The following is a 22243-nucleotide window of genomic DNA, read 5'->3' as shown; positions in this document are numbered from 1 at the left end:
ACAAAAAAACAACAAACAAGTTCAACAAAAAAACAACAAACAAGTTCAACAAAGTTTTTCAAAACGAAAATGAAAACTAACCTTCAAAATGTGGGTTCGTCGGAATAAAGTTTTGTCACAATGAGAGAGAAAGCATAATGCGCCTATGAAGGACAAAAACACAAAAATAATGAGTTAAAACAAAGAAAAATCATACCTAAAGAAATTAATTAATATATATATATATGTATTAAATGAAAGAAAAATTGCATGTGATGCTCGTCAAACTTCGTTCGAGAAAAGTTTGAGAATAGAAGAAGGTATCGCGCACTAAGATAAAGTAAATGAATTTTCAGTCTTCCGCTCAAATTTTTATTGAATTCACTAACCTTTTCACGTTGAATTTAAAAGTCATTCGACGTTTTATATCCTTTTACGTCGAATTACAATTCTAAATGACGTTTAATAATTGCATTTATTTACAAAAATGTCACCGCTCATTTTTAAGGTTGGTTATTCAGTGGTTGAACGTTGAACGCGTGATGTTATATACTGTTTTTTATTAGTATTCCCTTCAAGTAGTGAATATGTTTATACTCATGTCCATATTTATTTTTTCACTATCTCACATGTTAATCAAATATTTTTCTCAAAAGAAATATCACAACAAACAAAATAAGACATTGAAAAACAATTACACGTAATTGAACTTTCGTTACAAATGTAACATTTAATAGTTTTTACAAAATGTTGAAGGAAAAATGATTAAATAAATTCGATATATATTAAATGTTAAAAAAATATAAAATTTTGTACAAAAAATACTTCTATAGTTAAATCGTTTGAAGAAAACCGCGTGAAAAAATTATGTAATTGAAGTTGTAAGAATTTGAGTGAATTTGACAATATTGAATGAGTAAAAAAATTGAGAAGAAAACAAATATTTATGTAACAAAATATTTTTTTTTAATGAAACGAAACAAATGAACCAAAGAGAAAAATGGAGGGTTACTAAAGAAATTAATTATGTATGTGATAAATATGTATATATTTATTTTTATTCTTGCACCTAACTTAGAAAATAGGATATTAACCATATCCATATATAATCAATATATAATATTTTTTAAATAGAAATGAGTTTGACAAACTATGCAATGATAAATTTATCATACATACTCATCTCAACAAACTAATTTGCATGTTAAAATATTCTTGAGAAAGAAAAAGAGACATAATAATTTAGATTTTGTATTAATTACAATATCATACAAAATAAACATTTGTATTTTACTTGCTAAAATACTAGTTAGTTAAATAACACACATTTGGTCTTCATTATCTATCATATTAAAATTAAACAACAAATATCTATAACTTGTGAAAATACATGTATTGCATGTAACATCCCATTTTAATGGTATAAAACTACTAAAATAAGACGTACATAGATAAGAACTTACAAGGAATAATTTGAAGCTACTATAACAAGAGATCCTATCCTTGACAAAACAAAGATTATCTATCCTGTTGATTTTCTTTCTCAACCAAACGTTGAATCCCCTGAAAGATGTCCTCCTTGAGCTCACACCGATTGAGGTGAACATTGCAAAAGAGAAAACAACACACATACATACAAACACAAATGTAAGGGTAAACTAGTTTACAATTGAAGCATGATATATATATATATATATATATATATATATATATATATATATATATATATATATATATATATAAACTCATTTAAACATGTTACACACAACAAACATATCATTACACAATCATCAAACACCTTATGCATGACACTTATTATGAATGGAATGTTCAGACTTATAATGAATGTCGAGCTATGGCGGGTTGTGCACTTGTGGTGGCCTTGTCAATTGGGTTTCACCCTACCACACATCACAAGGTTAGTCCTCAAACGCCTTTTTGCCAAATGGAGAAAGGCCCCTCAGGCTCGGACCTCCTGCTACTCTCACCACATGCGTCAAACCTCTATATTTGAGAATGTATGACCATTAGAGTGTTAGGATAACCCTCAATATTGAGCTCCATGCATTCATACTAACACACTAGAAACCACCACTAAGAAGTTCCTCTTGGGAAGTCTCTTCCATACCTTTAAAACCATTGATATCACTTTACATTCCACAGTACACCAATACATGAGACTACTGATCATACATTAAAGAAATAGAAACACTCATACAAGTCATCAAAAATCACCCAATAACATAATTTATTCATGACATCTTGATACTCATATTTAGGTAAAAAAAATAGCTCTGAAACCCTCACCAACAGCTCCTGAAGGGTCCAAAACCTCCCAAACGACCTATAGAATGACCTAAAGAACGTTCAAAACGGACATCCAGAATCCTGAAAACTCCCCAAAAAATGTTGCAGTTCAACCAAGGGGCGCCCAACGCCCCCACAGTAGCAAAACCACTTTGAATTGGACCTTAGAGACCCTACCCTCAACTTCTAAAGACCTCTAGAACCCTCTAGAACTTTAGAAAACTTAGAGAACCCTGTTGTCCCTCAATTTGACACTCGAAAACTCACTTTTCACTCCTACAAGCTACTAAATTTCAATTTTACTCCTTTAAACTTCCAAATCAAATTTATAACCTGCATAAACCAGTCCAAATATACTTGTTAGCACTCTCTAAAATCTCATATTTTTCCCAGTTACATTACTTCTCATTTTCACCCCTGAAAGCCTATAAAATGGGCTAAAATCTCAACACATGAAGTCATTTACCATTTCTTATCAGATTTTACTGGTTTAAGCACTTAGAAAAGTCCTAATAAGTGTGATAACATACCTTTAACCTTCCAAAATAATGAAACACACTTACCTTAACATTTCACTACTCAACACCCTCTTTTTACACAAAAAACACTTGAAAACAATCTCTCTATAACACCCTTTTTAATTCACACGGTTTTTAACCATTTAACCCTCCTAAAAAGTTTCAAATTACCTTATGACAATACCAAAACAATTATCACAACATTCACATACCTATTTCTAAATTTCACTACCTAAAACCCCTCTTTTTAAGCTAAAAATCTAAGTAACTTGATTAATACTCTCACAACCACTTGAATTTTGTTTCAAACAATAAAATATCATTATCACACACATTTAAAACAATATACAACAACAATCATATCATCATACCAATTACAATAACACCATATCAACAAAACACCAATTTAACATATGTCAAATTTACCTAGACATACCAATTTTTACTAAAATGTCTAAAATTTATATAATTACTAAATTTACTCTACATACACAATTAAGACAAGGTTTAACTTCCCTTACCTCAAAATAACATTTCAACTCACAGAAGTGTCCCACTGGTCGCTTGAAACATAAGAAATTCCTAAACAGACCTATGAGACACCGAAATTGAAACGGACAGAGTTCTTAAAACTCTAAATTCACCAAGAGCAAGAAAAGAGAACCAAATGATACATGCATAACAATGTTTTGCATGATCATTGACCGAAGCAAAGAGGACAGAAAAATGAGTAGAAACTTTCTTGCTCTAAAATAAAAATTGATCGGTTGAATTTGTAGACCTTGACGTCATGATCATTTAGACACTTCTTGATGTCAAAGAGATGACTCAGGAGTTAGAAGTCTTAAAGAGAAGGTAGAGAACTCTAGAAAAGTGATTTCTAAAGAGATAGTACATTTTAAAACAATAAAACTCGTTTATAACAAAACTATTTATAGTAACATCGTTTAATATTAAAATAATCGAGTCTCATTATTTTTAGACTACCACCAGTTCTAAAAATATGGGATTTTACATTACATGCATGTGTTATTTATTATTTTTTTTCCAATAATAAAAAAATTAAGATTATTGTCATTATTATTATTAGGAAATTAAATATAAATAATTTTTATAATTTTATTATAAATAATTTATATTTATTTTAAAGGTAATTTTATAATTAAAAAATGATTAAGTTTAAAAAACGGATAAATTTAAAAAATGATAAATTTGTTAAAAAACTTTTTATTTAAAAGGTAAATTTGATATATATATATTATAATAGATTTTTAATGTATAACTCAAAAATAAGGAAATCCAATTCATATTTCTTTAGAAGCCGTTTGATAAAAAAACAACATTAGTAGAAACAATTTTCTTGAAATTATTTGCAGAAGATCTCGATAACATATTCTAAGTTAAAAAAAAGGTTTCACTGTAAAAATATCTTGTTATTTTTATTAAACTATTTAGCGTGATAATTTATAAAATAAAATATTTTTATAATTTTTATTTAAATATTTATAACTATTTTTTGACCAATTACACAACACAATTTTAAAGAATAATCTCCATATATAAAAATATTTTTCAAATTCCAAACACATCTCTACCAAATATCCTTAAGCTTTTGGATTGAGCCAAACTTCACCGAAGGATTAGCCTAAATTCTTGTCCAGTTCGACACGTCACGCGAACACAAACTTAAAAATGTCACCCAACAGAATCTGAAAACAATGGAAACGGAAGGACTTTAACGTTTTCAGAGTCAAAAAGGAGATTTCAAAATAAATTATGGCTAAGTAAGAACCTATAAAAACACTATTTACTTTTGTTACATATTTAACAGAAAAAACATGTTCGAGATTACTATTCATAATTTATTTTAAAAAACAGAAGTTGTTATTTATATTATGATTTTAATTAAAAATTTAACTGAATTCATTATTTCGTTTGAATAGCTACTTCACTATTTAAATATCGTAAAAGGTAAAAATTAAAAGTCAAAATACATTGATTCCTTAGAGAAAGGAAACTAAAGTGGTGTATGCAACTTTTAAAGAAGCAGTTATTGAATTACATTTAAATCACGTGTTTTTCCATGTATACATCATTACATTTTTATTACATTAAAATACTACGATTCGAAAAATATAATTTAAATTTTGTTATTTATATAACTTTACTATTTATGTAATTATATAATTATATGATTTCATTATTTTTACGAGTAATCAATTAAAAAAATGAAAGTAATATAATTTAAAAAATGTATAATTTTATGAGAATAGTATTAAAAACATTACGCGGTGACTATTTTTCTTAAAAAAATATTTAATTATTATTTTATTAAATAACTGAATAGATTATCTTTTTATTTATTAAAGAATACAATTTTCGATTTAAAAATGATGTAAAAGGAAATTAGGGAGTAGTATATCCATTCTCTTTATATTAGTGTAAAATAGGCATTTCGTCTATGTATATTTAAAGAAAAAATGTTAATAATAATAGCTACGCATAAAGATTAATAAATAATTACCGATATTTAGATATTTATTTAATGGTAAAATATAATTAAAGTAAAATAGAACCATTAAATATATATCTTCTTCATATATTATCATAAATTTATATTTTAATTTTAAAATAAAATTAAGAATAAAATAAAATATATACCCAAAGGAAGAATAGTTTATGTATTGTTATGGGTGTAACTTACTTCGTATCTCATACTGTTTTCAGTAAAAAACGGAAAACTGAAAAGAAACATATTCTATATGTTCCCTCCAGATCCATGAGATAGAAACTGATTTCCCCCCAAATCTTTATCGCGCAAAATTTCAATTGGCAGTAATGCGCCCCGTTTCCTTTATCCCCAATTCCCAAAACCCTATCCAATAGATCTCACCAACTCAACTCGATTCCATCCAGATGGAGTCCACCGTCATGGACTGCAGTCCTTCCTCCAGTGCCGCCCCGCCCCGCCGCAGTGGTCGCCGGAAGCTGGTTCAATCGACGCTCTTCCCTCTCAAGCCACCGGAGCCCGTTGAGAAGAAGGACAAAGAGGACGAACCCGACGAGGATTACTCTGAGGCTAAGAATAACAAGAAGAGAAAGAGGTCCAAGGCAAAAGCCACTCCTCCGATCGACGAGGATTACTCTGAGGCTGAGAATAACAAGAAGAGGACGAGGTCCAAGGCAAAAGCCACTCCTCCGAAAAAAGGTTCTTCTAAGGTAGTTCCTTATTTTCTCATTTTAAAGCTTTAATTTATTTTTCTTTAAAAGCTTTACTTGTGAAATCTATAAGCTTTATCTCTCGTGCTTAATAATGTCATGGTGAAATTAAAGTGTTTCTGGACACGTTGACATGCATTGAGGGCAGAGAATCGAGGGCTTCAATTTCTGATTGTGGTTTTTGGTGTTGTTATTTTTCCTCTACAAGCAGCGTCCCACGCCAAAGAAAAAAACAACTGCTAATGGCACTAAGGGGTCAACTTCGCAGCAGGTGTTGGCTAATTCCGATCAGGTTAAGGCACCTGTGTATGATTTGTTTCTAGAGGCAAAATTGGCTGCTGAGGTTAGTGTGTTTGGTTTTGCTCTGTCTGAAATAGTTTAATCCTTCGCTCTCGTGTGCTTTAAATTGTTTGAAATTACAAAATTAGGAGAAACATGTGAATGCTCTAAATATAAAAGACACTGGCCAGAAACTTTCCTTGAATTGTTGCTTTAACTTCAGTTTCACATTTTCATTGCCAATAAACTGTAACAGTACAATCTTTGATATTTGTGTTATTTGACACTTTTGTTTAACCAGGAAGATTCGAGGATATATGCAGGACGTCAGGTACATCCATTTTTTTCATTATGGAAGGAGGGAAAAAAAGTTCATGATGTGAGTGAATCAGGAAGTAATTTACCAACAACAAAGAGTAAGCATAAAAGGACTACTTGCGGCCCTATTCACGTATTTGAAAATGTTAAGGTATGTTACTTTTGTCTGGGAGCCTGGAGTTGCTATTGCTTTGGTTTGACGTGATAAAAAGAGTGTTACATATATGTATTTATGTATCTTGTTTTGGTTTTGAATTCTCTAGCATCATATTATTGAGTTAGGTGTAAAATTTGTTCATGCAGGATGATACGTCATCAGTTGACTGGAGAAACTGGATGTTTATGGAGAATATCACCTCCATGAACTATGGTCAAGAGAGTGTAAATTCATCTGTTTTCGAGGGTTCTGTTGAATCCTTAAATTTTGATAAGCTTCACAGTTTTTTGAATCCATCAGGCATTTCAATTTCTCAGAATGCCTTATCACCATCAAACCCATCTTCACTAGCAGAGCAATCAGCATGTCTGACGTGTGGAAATGCTGAACTGGTATATCATTTCTTCTTTATTTTTAGTGAATCACTTCTGTAGCTTTGTCACTAGTTACATACTCTATGCATAGCTGTAGTATGTTGGTAATCCACTAAAACTAGTTTAGAGGAGGAAAGGTACTTTCTTCTTTGTCTAAATTTGTTGTTGACTGTTGGCAAAAAATTGTTAAGGACATGAAGGTGGATGAATCTGTTACTCCAACTGTGCAAGCTGGCATTTTTAGAAAGTCTAAAGATACCGAACCACTGAATAGATTTCTTCAAGAAAGGTTAGCAGAGGCATGACACATGACTGTACATTTGTAAATTCTAAGTAATTCCTCTTGCTGCACTTTATCTCCAGCACTAAATAAAAGCTGGAATAGTTTTTGGATAAAATATGTATAAAGTGCTTCAAAACAATATAGTAAAGATATATTTTACTAAATAAATGTTTGAAGGTTGAAAAAATTTGAGGGAAAATTCATTTATTGTATACTAGTGTATCACCTCCTGTTCATCTGATTTTATGTTGAGTAGTGAGATGAAGTATAAGGTAAATGTAAAGATGTGTGTGTGTGTGTATATATATATATATATATATATAATGACTGAGAATCGTAAGAAATTTAATGGTTGATAGTCATGTATACAGTTGGTCATTTGTTTTGTCAAATTTGTCTAAATTTAAGCCTAATATTTCTCTATCTCTGTCAGAGCTAAAAGGCCATCTTTATTATTGAATCAAAGTAGTTGCCAGAAGCTCACATAATGAGAGTCAGAAAATTGCTTGTTCCGTATAAACCCCAAATTGCTAGAGAAGTAACTTATTTCATAAACTATATTTTTTCAATTGATGATCATGATATAAAAGGAGTCTCCCAGCTGATGTTTTTTCCCCTTATGTTGAAATAAACTCCTGACTAATGCTAAGTTATGAAAGATCCATTCTGTCAAAGTTGTTTGATTTTGATACAATGGAAAGTTTTACAATTGTCTCCCTATGTCTTTATCTTTTCCACCGGTGAGGCTATGACTGTTTTTTGGTTCCAATCAAGAGAATCTTATGTCTAGGAAGTTACTTGTCCTAACTGATTGATTGTCTTATTTGGGATTATATTGTGGCTTAAGGCAAAATGGTTTCTGATAGGTTTGGGTATCCATTCTGATAGTCAGGGTTTCCTGATGACAGCAATTATTTCTGCACTCTTGGCTCTGTTTCTCCTAGCCTACTGTCTTGTATACTTGTGATCTTTGGGCCGTTAAGCTCTGGGATTTATCAAATGTAATTGATAAAATAATTATACTCTTGCTTTTTTTTTTTTTAAAAAAAAACTGATTTCATTTTTCAGTTCAACATGTTTAAGACATATATAGGAAGTTTATTCCTTTTAGTGAGTTTGACCTTGTATTCTGCCATCTGCATTGCAGTATGAGATCATACTACCGTAGCTGTTTAGATATAGAGGAGTCCAACTTATGGACACACAAATATAAGCCAACGAAGGCTGTTGAGGTAACTTTTAAAAATGTTAAGGTTGCATGCCTTTTCAATTTTATGATCTGAATTTCTGCACTTTTTGTTGTGAATTTAGGTATGCGGGAATGATGAATCTGTTAATTTCTTGAGTGATTGGCTACATTGTTGGCATGAAAGGCAATATAAAAGCAGGAATGATAATACTGACACTGATAAAAGTGGCATGCAAGATGTTGAAGATGAAGATGATGATTATAAATGTTCTTATAGTGACTGTGACTCAGAAGATATGAATGAGAAGGATTCCCTGCAAAATGTTCTTTTAATTACAGGACCAATTGGGGTATGCAAATCTACATCAAAAGTTCTCATTTAATTTATATGGATTGTCACCTATGACCTCATTTATGCATACCCTACTGGCGACTATTATTCTGTAATACAATGGCCAGTTTCTGAAATTAATATTAAAATTTTGAAATATGAATTTAGGATAAGTACTTGGACTTATGGATTTTTCAAATCAAGATGCTAATGCACTATTGATTATTGAACTCAATATAGAACCATGGGAAAGTGGAGTTTAGATGATAATAAAACTGAAAGGTAATAACAACCATGAGTACATTAATCCTAAGCTATTTGATAACATGGTTGAAAAATGTTATTCTGAACAGAATAGAGACTGACAATTTTTTTATTCCTCTTACTTGTAAGCCACCAGAGCAAACTAGATGTGGCTCGTTTTATATTCTGTTCAAAATTTCAGGAATGAATAGAAGCTTGTGAATTTCTCTGTGCCTTATTGATTGCTAAGTCACAACTCTCTGCACGCACTTGTACCATTTCTACGACTAGTGTTATGTTACGGTTATTACTTACTAATGATCTTTTACCTCGCCAAGGTTAATCTGTCAATAACCAAGTCCCTATTTTTTTTTTAGTTATTGATTTTTGAACCTCTGTCTCTATTTTGCCTTTTTAGCAATTAATTTCTCCGTCTCTATTTTTGAACTTGTGTATGGTCATAATAGTTAGAAAAAAATTATTAATATTAATTTTCTGAGTTCTATTAATAGTATCGTGGACTCAGGAATGTTGATCTTTATTTTTCATGGTAATTCAACACAAGTTATTTGCATAACGTCTAAAACGTTACTATCCAGCCTTGTACATGCTTCTTTCTGTGGATAACTTTATCATAGTTGCAATGCATTATCATTATTTCACTCTATCTAGAACCAGGCTCATTTCCTGCATAAACACTTCCTGTTCAAGTTGTTAGCTAAATATAAGTTTGATGTTGCAGAGTGGCAAGTCTTCAGCAGTCCATGCTTGTGCCAAAGAGCAAGGGTTTGTTATTTTAGAGGTATCTCAGTTTTTTAACACATTTAGTTAATTTATGCTTTTAAACTGATATACGTGGTGGTAATAATATTCATTGATGGATCCCATGGTCTTGTAAATAGCCACCTTAAAATTTTCTTATAAGCAATACTTAATATCATGTACAGTAACTATTTACCCAGATTTGAATTTAGCCTGATTAAAGTTTGCTGTCTTCTCTGAAGTTTGAATTTGAGCTTTGTCTTTCCTGCCCAATGGGAAGAATGATTGTCTCAAGATGGCAATTTTTGGTTCAAAACAATGAGAAGAAATGGTGGAAACAATTTCTTGTATTGCCAGTTGCAAGTCTAGGCTTCATATCTAGTTATTGAGAAACAGATGTGCCCGATATATTTATTCCCCTTAAAACTTCTAAATAAAGATTCATTCTCCTTGTCATATATCTGTCTTTTCAACCATGAATATGGCCAAACTTAATTACGGTTCATGTTGTCTTAACAGTTCAACTCATCACATTCTACAAATGGGACTGCTATCAGGAACTTGGAACATTCTCTTAATTCACTTGGGTTCAAAAGGTTTGCTAATTTATTCTAACAATGCTAGCTGATAACTTCCAATCTTCCGGAGCTATTCAATTTTAACTAACTGTAAATGTCTTAGAGTTGCTTTCACTTTTGTGCAATATCGTTGGATTAGTTGAGTGTTATAATTTTTAGTAGCATTTCAAATTTCTTAGAATTCGATAGCCTATTGAACATGGGAATATGGATGCCTTCCTTCAACTGTTATTGATAAACAATACTGTATGCCACGTTGCAAAAAGAAGTCTGTCATTAGTTAGGATTCAAGAGTATAGTAGTGTGATCCAGTGAGGGTCAGAGTAAAATTTTGAGGTTAAAGAAGTGAGTAGAATTGTCAAACAACTATGAACTAAGCATGGGATAGTCGTTTTGGAGTCCCTAGAGATCTGAGGTTCTAGGCTTTTGATGTGGGGACTAGATTTGTGTAAAATAACATGCTCACCGAATTATTTTCATGTAACCCAATGTAAATGATTACAATGGAGACATTTGTTTTCCAGAAGCCTAGAACATGTTCTGTAATCAATTACAACGTAAAGTTAATCTTATTAAAAAAAACCTCATGTAAGTGTTTATAAAATCTGTTTAACCCATGAACATATTTTAAAATCATCTCTTAGCCACGAAATAATTTCTTTATTTACAGAAACGACTGTATTGATTTTAAGGGTATGTGTGGACAAACCTCTCGATAAAAACTTATGGGAAAGAAAAATATGTGGAGTAAAGTGAAATTGACTTTATCATCTTAAAAAGTTAGCTTATGTGCAAGTTAAAAATGGAAAGAAGAAGAAGCTACGAGAGTCGTTATAAATTACCTTGTGCATAAGCTAATTTTAACTTTTGAAAGTCAATTTTTTCTTTTTGTTTCTCTTGGAAGTTCCTGTGCATAAGTTTGTCCAAAAGACCCTAAAATTTCTTCCTTGATCTTAATAAAGTCTTTTCAAAATTTCCTTGTTGTAAGCTACCTCAACATAGTCTTCAAGTTTGGCGCTGTGAGAAGCCAAGACAATTCTTGAAGACTTATAGTTTTTGCTTCATTCTTCAATCACTTGTCATTCTCTGCGTTCATATACAAAAACTGGTTCTTCCCTTCAAGCTAAAACCTCTTCCTGATATTTATTGAAATTCACTATTACATGATTTGCCTTGATTCAATTGCATTCAAGTAAAATCAAGTTATTCCATCATAGAAGCTTCTATGAACTATTTTATGATATTTGATGTGTATATATTTCAGCCAATCAGGAAGCACTGCAAGTTCACATAAGACCTCAGCTCTGGCTATGCTCAGTGGTAAAGCTGCTGATGAGGCGAATGGAGTGGATGAACTGGTAACCATATCCGATGATGAAGCCCGTAGCCATAGTGGATCAACATTAAAGATACACGGTGAAAATAATGATACTGAAAAATATAAAATCCATCGTTTAGTTCTAGTTGAGGATGCGGACATCCTTTTTGCCGAAGATCGTGGATGTATTGCTGCCATACAACAGATTGCTGAGACATCAAAGGGGCCAATTATATTGACCAGTAATAGTAAGACAACTTGGTTAGAATGATGCATTTTTACTTAAAGCAGGTTTTCTCAGATATTCATATTTATGGAGACATATTGATGTAAATTAGGTGATAATCCTGGTCTGCGACATAAGTTTGACATGCTCCATGTTCCATTCGTGTTGCCATCACCAAAGGAATTGCTTTGCCATTTGTACAGTGTATGTTTTTCAGTTTATGTTCTCAGGTAATAAAAGAAATTTGTCCAAATTTATATTAATGTTATGTGAATTACCTGTAGGTTTGTCTCACTGAAGGAGTCAACATCCATCCTCTTTTACTAGAGAAGTTTATACATTCTTGTGATGGAGATATCCGAAAAATCATTATGCATCTTCAATTCTGGTTTCAGAGTAAAACATTTAAAAAAGGTATGCCTCAGCATTTGGTTCATTTCTGTGTTTCTAGACCATATTAGTTCGTTGGTGGTAGGTTGTAGCATGTACATGTTAAAGCAAAGCAAATATTTGCTATATGTATTTATTGACTTTGGAAGCTACATTCAAGGGTAAAATGGACTAGGAAAAGCAGTGAAATTAATTGAACACTATTTATTACCAAGACCGATTGATTTTGTTTGTTTAATTATTGATTGATTTGTCTTCTCTGGTGTAGTCATCACGAACTTTGTTTTCAAATCATGACCATCACGTGATCATTATTCACCGCCGCCTTCTTTTCATCTTTATGTTTCTTTTGCCGTTGGGGAAGTTGCTTTTTAGTTAACATGATTTAAAAGTGTTTAGGAAGCGATTATAAGAAGTGTAGAGTACTTAAGAATGTCTGTTGATGTCATCTAGTATTTCAGCACAATAATAATCTGTTTTTAATCTTGCGATTCACTCCCTGTATCTTTAACTATTTTGACATGTTGATAGATCCCTCCCCACCCTAAAAGCTGTTTTTTGTTATTATATTTGTGCTTAGGAATTAATATTGGAATATGATGTAGTTTGAAGTTCCCATTTATCTTCTTGCCATTGTATTGATTTACAAAACCTTATGATTTCCCCCTTTGCTGTACAGATGAAAAGGCACAAACAGGTTATGGCTCACTTCCATTTGATCTTGAGCTTGCCCATGAGATTCTTCCGAAGATAATGTCCTGGGATTTCCCCTCTGTGATTTCCGATCTAATTGAGAACAAAATAGCTAAACAAACAAATATAATGGAAGAAAACTCCAAAGGGTTTACAGAAAAGCTTCACATAAGTGAACGGCAAAAAGATTTAAAAGTGAATTATACGGAGACTGATGATATAGAGGCCATGAAGGCGGAGATGATTAATAGAAATGGATTGTTGACGGATTACTGTGAGCTTGAAATTCAACGTAGCACTATTTCTGAGTTTTCCAATTCTTCTGGTTCCCCACTTGCATCCTCTAGGCATAATGGTCGAAGGAAACTTGTAGTGATGTCCTCTGACTCTGAGGATGACAATTCAAATTGTGGATATCCTGTAGACTTCCACGATGAAGCTAATACGAGGCAACCGATGAAAGAAAATAATGGTTGTCCATCAGAATTTCAATTAAATGGAAACTACCCGGGCACATCAATTGACAGACTAGTTTGTTCCTATTTGGAGCACTCAGAGGACGAAGATTTTAAATATTCAGAAATGGCTGATGGTGCATACTTGAATGAAACTTGTAAATCACTAGATGTATCATGTGTGCCAGAATCAACGTTTGTTCCTGAAACTGAAATTGAAAACGGAACAGAGACATTGTCTGGAGCCGTGTCTTCTGGTCCTGCTCTCCCTTTTGTTAGTCTTCCAGAAGTATCTGTAAATAATGAGTTGAAACTATTCAATGTCAATGTTCGTAGGCGCTTAACAAAATTGTCACAGAATCCAGATTTGTTGGCGGATACTGAAATTCCAGATCATTCTTTTCAAGGGGTTCTGCCTGATGTTCAAGATGAACATACGGAGACACTTATTAAAGTGATGGATGAATGCAGTCGAATGGATTTCAAACCAAAGCCAACATTGTCGCAGTCCAATCCATTAGACGAGACAGAAAAGATACAAAACGTGTGGAGAGATCTCCGTGATCGCCGAGTGGATTTAAGACAGCATTCTATCTCAGAAGAGCTTGGTGCTTTTCATGTTGTTAAGCTTGCTAGTGGACTGTGCAATCTAATTTCAGATGTTGACTTGTTTCCTAAATGGGTGAGTGTCTTTTTCAACTGAAAATAAAACTTTGAAGTTTTTCTTTTTGTATTTGGCACTAAACTATGATAATATATGCATATGCAGGATAGAATGGAACCTTCAATGTTCCTTTCTTACGAAGCTGCATCACATGATTATTGTGAACAAATGATGTCCACTGTGGCTGAGCATGGGTTTTGCTTTTACGCTAAGCTTATAGCAGATGAAGGATCAAAGTTGGGTTGTGCAAATTGTGCTGATATTACTTCTGAGATGTTGGCTTCCTCCACTGATATTATGGCATTGGGGAAACTATCCCGACAGGATCTCTCGAAAATGAAGGCTTTCCGTACTGGAAATGAAGTAGTGTGGAACACCCAAATAAATATGCAAAAGAGGTATTTCACCTTGCCTTTAGTAATGTTCAGTTCCTCTTGTGCAAATTTTCTCGTTATTGTTTAAAATATTTTTTCTGCGATATCAAACCTTACTCTGGGAACCTTTAATACCAGTGAAAAGAAAAGATCTCTAATCGAGATCATCCAATCCGTCGCTCCTCCAAGAACATCCTTGGCATTAAAAGGTTATGCATTCAACGAATATCTATCTTCACTACGCCAAATTTGTAGGTCTGAAGCTTTCCGTATTTCACAAGTGGTCGAAAAGAAGAGAGGAGGAAGGTAAATGTTGAGCATTTCAGTTTAGCCTTTCGATTTGATCCAAGAACAAGGTTTCCTTGAATAGTTGCTCAACTACGTTTTCAATGCAGGGTACGGGGCGTTCACCATTACTTGAGCACAAATACCAAGTTGTCTCCAGACGAAATATCTTTGGTGACCGATGCTGATCCCTACAGAAAAATTTCTTCCCAACATACAACATAGGAGGCAATTTATAACTTCTGTATAGGTTTATGCATAGGATAGAAGAGCGTTTTGACGTTTGACATAGGATAGGTTCATGCAATTTATTCTTGCCTACGATTATTTTTAGGGGCTGAGGTTGTAAATTGAACTTGAGTGACAAGAGCAGCAGAAGAGGAAGGATGGGTTAACCCATTTATGAAAATTGATTTTTCATCTTTGCAAAGCATAAATTAGTTTCTGTACGAGGGAAAAAGTGCATACGGTTAGGATGTAGTTTTGTATTAGAGATACGTATTTACATCCCATGTTTATTAATTCAGTACAAGTTTTTGTATACGAGAACTAGATTCCTAGAGAATCTTGCATTTTTGGTTTCATCATTCTTTTAGAATATTTGAAGTTAAAAGTAAAGATGTCTAATCTGTATTCAACCTTATAAGATTCAATAGTCACATATAGGAATTTAGAAAATATAAAAATGAAGAAAATAAGATAAAATTAAAAATAGTATATTGAAAAGGCGCATGCTTTATGATAGAAAACACCCAAATTTTAATTCAGCTCCTATCTATATCACACCTAAAATAATATTTTTACCTTAAAATATAAATAATTTAAAATAAATCACCTAAAAGAATAAAAATGATACACTTTTAGTAGGTCTCAAATAGGACTAGAAACTCAATAGGTGTTCACCAATTTTTTTCTATCATAATTTATATAGAAACAAGTATTCTTTGTATATAAAGTACTGCTCACTATTAAAACGAAGACATGTATGGATCAAGAATAGCCATACATATTCCTACTTTCATAATATACAACGGCCGAAACATCAACATCACGCATGGGCACTCTTTTTTTTTTATTTATTAAAGTAAATGTTAATGAAATGTTTTTCTCATTACAGATTTATAAGTTTTTTTTGGTACATTGATTTATATATTTACTTTACTTCATCAAAATATTTATGAAAAATTAAAGATACGACTTATACTTTTGTATTGGATTGTGGATTTTTCCTTAGTAAAAGCGAAAATTCTACTATTTCTTTTTCACAGACAGATCCTTGAAAAATGGTAATACTGGAGTGTTTTGGTTAGAAAGGCCATAAATACAAATTTGATAGTAACGAAATAATGATTATAAGGTCTTAAAAAGTGTTGGTGTGTGGTGATAGAGCACTATGATTCTGTTGTTTATTTTATATTTCTGTTCCATTGCTTTTGGCATAGCAAACCTGCCACTTTCCTGGCTTCACTCTGTTCAGTCTCTCCACAGAACTTTGGTGGCATAGACAGCCATAATTGCCATCACTGCTTTTTACTTTTCGTTTTCCTTTCCCTTTCCAAATCTCACAACCCACTGTATCCCCAACACCATTTCGTCACTGGTTTTATATACAAGACAGAAAAAGAAGTTATTTTTTTAAAAAACTAGTAGTTTGACACCTAAAGAACCACTTCACAAGCTACTTTTTAAGGATAAATTTATCATTATTCTTAATAGAAAGCATGTGGAATGACTAAATAGGGAATATGAACTAGTTGTATGAATTTGAGTCTAAGATATTTTACTCTTAATTTTATTGCTTTGACAAAGGATGAATATAAAATTTTAATTTTAAAATTGTAGTGGAATCTATTCTTTATTTGTATTAAAGTAATAAAACTATATGATTTTTATTCTTTTAATTGTTTCTTACTTATTTCTCTGTTTTCATCTTTATATTTTCTTTTTCAAATCCAGGACACATATAACAGCATCAAAAGAGAGAAATATAATAAAAGCGAAGTTATATGTTGCAATAAAAATAAAAATAAAAGGATAAATATCAATTAAGGATAAATATTTTTTTTTCTGATTTTTGTTATTTCATGAATGAATTTCATGTTTTAATTTTTTTTAACCATGACGAATAAATTCAACATATAGAAAAATAGTCCTCATCTTATAAAGCATAGTCTGTTTATAAAAAGAAGATAGATAGTGGGTATTTGACTTTATAAAATGGAATTGTAAAAAGAAAAGGGAGCATTAAGGATGATTGTTAATAATGTTTTAAATTTAGAGAGTGTGGTATTGTGCATGATGAAAGAATATCGATGGCATTTTTATTTCAGTACTTCACGAGATGCTGAACGCTATTTCGTCTCTACTCTCTTTGTTGCGGATTTCAATGTTAAGGTGAATGAATGACATGCTTCTCCCATTTAAGGTTATTTACATTGCTCAATCAAAACTCTTTATGCTCGTCAACCAATAATGCATTGTAAGTTGTAACTTTCTCATCTACCTATAAAACATGTTAGTTTACGTTTCTTTGAAGAAAACCAAAAACAGAACGTTAGGATATAAAATAGTATGATAATTTGTTTTAATCTCAAAGTTGTCAAATAACATCCTTCAATATATTATTTGTTTCGAAACATGAAATTCTATCATGATTTTATTTTTAAAAATTATTAAAAAATAAAAAAGAAAACAAAATATTGAAATTATATTAAACTTGGATTCTTAAGGTATGTTTGTTTTGAAAGATGGATTTGGGAGGAATGAAGTTAATGGATTTAAGGAGATTTAAGAGTGAGTGTATTGTTGTTTTTGGAAGAGATTAAGAAGTGAGTGAAAATGAATTTGGAAATAAAGTCTGCGAAAATTAGGTAGGATTTCACAGATAAAAAAATGGTTTAATTGATGAAAATTAAAGATTACCAAAATACCCTTAGTATTATAAATAATATAAAATGATAATTATTAATATTAAATATAATTGTAAGAAAAAAATAAAAATTAATTTTTAACTTTAAAAAATAAACTATTATTATTATTTAAGTACACGATAATCGAATATGGGAATCGAATAACAAAATGTGTATTTGAATACACCTTTATGTAATCTAATAAGGGGCTAAGCACATGTGAAATTGAATAATATATGATGTATTCGAATACACTTTATTGGAATTGAATGAATGGATTGTGATCAAATACAACCCTTGTGGAACTTTTTGTTGGAACCGAATACACGTATGCGAAATTGAATATAGCAAAGCATTTAAAGCAATGTGTTTAATGGAAACGGTTTCATGCTTGTTATCGGTTACAAGCTTAATAGCTTAGCATCTGTGAAGTAAATTTGTTTATATATCAGAGACATTTGATCATTTCATTAACAATCACCGCAAATCCAAGCTAAGATGCGAGGATTCAAAATCTCTTCAATCCTCCAAATTCGTTTCATTACTTGTTTTTAAATCATCCAAAACAAATGGGATAAATCTTACAAATCACTTCTCATTAATTACCATGAATAAGACATTCCTTACAAATGAACACGATGAAAGTGATATAAATTATTAAATGTGAATAGAATATAATTAATAATAATTATTTTGTTTTTTTCTTTATACCTTAATTGTTTAATTTCGCCTATATACTTAGTAGAGATATTTGAATAATCGCGAACATTTTAAATAATTAATGTCCAAATTTTGAATGGCATGCATTTGTTATAAGAGTTTTGAAAGACAAATTCTATGCATCTTTAAAATCGTCTCATTTTTATTTTTTATTTCTTCGGCCTGTCTTCTTGGATTGAAATGTGACTTTGGTTCAAAGGTATAAAAACTAAGTAAAATTGTGTATGTTAGAAAGTCTTATGTGTTCGGAAGAAATTGAGATTAAAAGTTATTACATGTATCTTTTTCTTTCAACTTATGGAAACGATTTCTAAAAATAAAATCGCGATAGGGATATATAACTTAAATATAATAATTGATTTAACAATATTATTTTAAGACTAAACAATCAATATTTATCTTTTATCTTATCTAATAAATTTCATAAAAGCAAGAATAACTTCCACTGTTTATATTAGATAATTCCATGTAAGTTGAAATTATCCATATTAAAAGGATGGATGTTGGACTCTAGTCATGTTTAGTGTTCCATCTTAAATTCATATTTAATACAAAATTACATCAAACTCAAGGAGAAATTATTTTCCATGTAAAAATAAATATTAATATTAATGATATGAATGATGTAGATGGTGCAACAACAACTACTGTGATTCCAATCAGTCTATGAACGAATCTAATACACCAAATTACCAGAGCACCCTTCCGACAATTAATTAGGTTTAGGAGTTAAGAGGGGGTAAGTGAGAAAAGTGAAAAAGGGTAAAATGGTAGTTTTGATGTATAGTGAAGTACTTGAGTTGGTTCAGCGAGGGCTACGGGAGCAATAATTTGAAGGTACCAATTTCTGTGCTTCCATTACCAAACAAAACAAAACCCAATTCACGAGGCTCCCTATATATTTCTGACACCCTTTCCTTTCTCTGCATAAATAAATAATCATCACATTAATTAATTAACAACTAAACAAAACCCTTTTATTATTATTTTATTCTTTTCAAATGTGTTATTATTATAGTCTGTCAGCTCTGCTGTCTGACCACTGACGAGTGAATGAGAAGTAAAGCAACTCTTATTTTATTCAAAAAATATAAACTCTCCTCATTTAGGTTTAATTAGTGCCACTGGTAACTGATGCCAAAACCCTGATTTCAAGATTCTATTTTTATTGTGTTGGACGAGAAACACAATCACATTTGAAATCCTAGATTTATTACTAGTTATATGTCGGTATTTTTATATGTTTCTAATTATATAATTCTTCATGCCAAAATTTATTTGTTTTTATTAGTCTTTTCCTATGCCCTTTGCTCTGATCACTGAGACCATCATGAATTGATTTTATTTTGGAAGGTGAGGTTATCCAACTCAAGCTTTCACCCAATATTCAATTTGAAAAGCTACTGGTACGATAGAGTTAAAGCAACGCAGCTAATGACAGTTATGGAAATACTGATTCTGTAATCGTTTTTAAAGAAAAGTTTAATCGATCTACTTTGGAAGAAATAAAGAAGTTAATCTAAATAGGCACAAACGATTCCCCAGGCAAACCCAGTTGGATACACTGTTTTGGTGAAAGTGGCTTGCATTTAAGTTCACCTCCAAACAGTAATATGCAGAGATCCACTGTGTATGCTTCATTCAAACATTTCAAAACCTTTGTTCCTGTTGTGGGTAATTCTTAATCCCATCAACTTAATTAAAAGTTCATGACTTTTTTAAACCATTTCTAAATAACGCATTTTTCATTATGAGATTATTAGAATGCAACCTGATATGATTCAAAAATTGCATTTTGGGTCCAATACAAGAATTTTGGATCCATCATATATACATTACTGATCTGACTACTGATGGACCACTAAACATCATGCGGAATGAGGTAACACATCATGTGTTATGGGAAAATTGGTTTATATTGTTATTGTTATGGCTTAACGATAATTGTTTATTTAGACAAAAACAGTATTACTAGAATGGTAGAAAAGATTCTGGAAGAGATGAAAAAGATTTCCGAAAAGATCCTGTTATGCATCATGCATAATACAGACCTCAGATTCCCGTGACACTTTAATAAAAGGCCAAGCCTTGGCAATTGGCATCACATTTTACCCTCCTGCATCACCCTCTCTACCTACTCTGCACCTCTCTCTCTCTCTCTAGGAACTAGCAAGTGCAAGTGTGTTTTCCCAACTATAGTAATCTGTCAAACAAAACTCCTGCAACACTCTAGCACCTACACCCTCTTTATCTGGTAATGATAGTACCGTGCCACACTTGCGGTTGCATAAATCAAGTGTCGCGTGTGTTCTAGAGATCAATGTTCAGTTCTTCGGCTTCGTTTTTGAGGGTGAGGGAAGCGTGAATCGAATGGAAGGGTTTGACATGCACGGAAACGAGGAGGGTGGGGTGATGGGGAAGAAGAGGGTGATGGTGGTGGTTGATGGAACTTCACATTCCAAGCATGCGATGATGTGGGCACTTACTCATGTAACTAATAAGGGTGATTCCTTGACTCTTCTTCATATTGTACCTCCTCACAAGGGTCCTGAACCTTCTTCTTCCACCTATCTCGTCAATTATCTCGGCTCTCTTTGCAGAGATTGCAAACCGGGGGTAAGTTCGTTGTGTTTCTTTGTTTGTTACTTCTTTCATTTCATATACTGTGTTCAAATACAGAGGCAAGGGATAGTGTTTATCTTGATTCAAGTTGTTCTTTTGTTTTTCAGTGCTGTTCAATAACAGTGGATTAGGAAGTCCCTTCTTCGATCTTTTGTTTTTTTTTCATATCACCTCTTTTGCCATTGTTTCTTTTCCAACTTTTCTTTTCTTTAGATGGCAAAGGGTGTTGGCTTCTTGCATTACCCTCTTCTTTTGTTTTCACTTTTCAGAGAGAAACCATGAGAAGTTTTCAGATGTTTCAGCTTTTCTTTTGACAGTTCTTCCTATGTTGTTCCCACCCTTATTGAATAAAGAGTTACTGATAAGGTTATGGTCTGACATAGGTTGAAGTGGAAGCGCTCGTTATCCAAGGACCAAAACTGGCCACAGTAATGAGCCAAGTAAAGAAGTTGGAAGTCTCTGTCCTGGTACTGGGCCAAAAGAAGTCATCTTCTCTTTTAAGTTGGTGAGTTCTATACCAAATTTTAAACTTCCTGTCACTCAGTTTGAGTTTTAAGCGATTCAGTGTATGCAGTTTATAAGTTAAGAATTATTTCTGCAGTATATGTGGAAGCAGCGGAAGCGGTTATACGGAGGATTTTGTGAATCATTGCATCAATAAAGCAGAGTGCTTGACAATTGGAGTGAGGAAGAGAAGCCAGGGCACAAATGGATACTTCATTAGCACTAGGTGGCAGAAGAACTTCTGGCTTTTGGCTTAGATTGAAAATTTAGATGCCGCTAGTTCAGATCCTAGAAGGGATAAAAGGGGTAAGTGGTTAGAGCAACCTTTGTATCTGCATCGTCATCTATAATCTATATCACCCTGTAACTAGTTCTAACTATATCTTGTCGAGTGACCAAGAAATCTGACTTTTAATAAAAATAATTTAATTTTAATTGTCCATGCTTGTGAACATATGTTTTGTGACTATGTTCTTCGGTGTTTAGAGCTGGTAGAAAAAAGTCATCGTCAAGGAGCCACTAATTTTTGCAGTACCATTTATTGAG

The 22243-nt window shown here is 32.1% G+C and overlaps 2 protein-coding genes across 4 annotated transcripts; both read left to right on the top strand.

The window, feature by feature from the left end:
- The first annotated feature begins 5538 nt into the window (after positions 1–5538).
- LOC108330450 (uncharacterized) lies at positions 5539–15526 on the top strand. 3 transcript variants are annotated; one of them, XM_052876647.1, is made up of 16 exons: positions 5539–6023; positions 6235–6366; positions 6604–6771; positions 6924–7169; positions 7343–7440; positions 8582–8666; positions 8746–8973; positions 9940–9999; positions 10479–10555; positions 11802–12103; positions 12194–12285; positions 12366–12495; positions 13151–14301; positions 14389–14681; positions 14796–14963; positions 15053–15526. In XM_052876647.1, exons 1-16 carry the CDS (start codon positions 5721–5723, stop codon positions 15165–15167), a joined length of 3648 nt encoding a protein of 1215 aa, XP_052732607.1. In that variant the 5' UTR covers positions 5539–5720; the 3' UTR covers positions 15168–15526. The 3 variants fall into 3 exon arrangements, with proteins under 3 accessions (XP_052732607.1, XP_052732606.1, XP_052732608.1); XM_052876646.1 differs by having other exon boundaries at positions 6232–6366; XM_052876648.1 differs by lacking the exon at positions 8746–8973 and having other exon boundaries at positions 6232–6366.
- Positions 15527–20615: 5089 nt separating this feature from the next.
- LOC108331009 (uncharacterized) lies at positions 20616–22139 on the top strand. The gene is made up of 3 exons (XM_017565616.2): positions 20616–21187; positions 21577–21698; positions 21795–22139. Exons 1-3 carry the CDS (start codon positions 20942–20944, stop codon positions 21952–21954), a joined length of 528 nt encoding a protein of 175 aa, XP_017421105.1. The 5' UTR covers positions 20616–20941; the 3' UTR covers positions 21955–22139.
- Positions 22140–22243: the final 104 nt, after the last annotated feature.

The sequence above is a fragment of the Vigna angularis genome, chromosome 4, assembly GCF_016808095.1.
Source record: "Vigna angularis cultivar LongXiaoDou No.4 chromosome 4, ASM1680809v1, whole genome shotgun sequence".
Classification (NCBI taxonomy): domain Eukaryota; kingdom Viridiplantae; phylum Streptophyta; class Magnoliopsida; order Fabales; family Fabaceae; genus Vigna; species Vigna angularis.
This window is presented reverse-complemented; position numbering and strand designations above follow the sequence as displayed.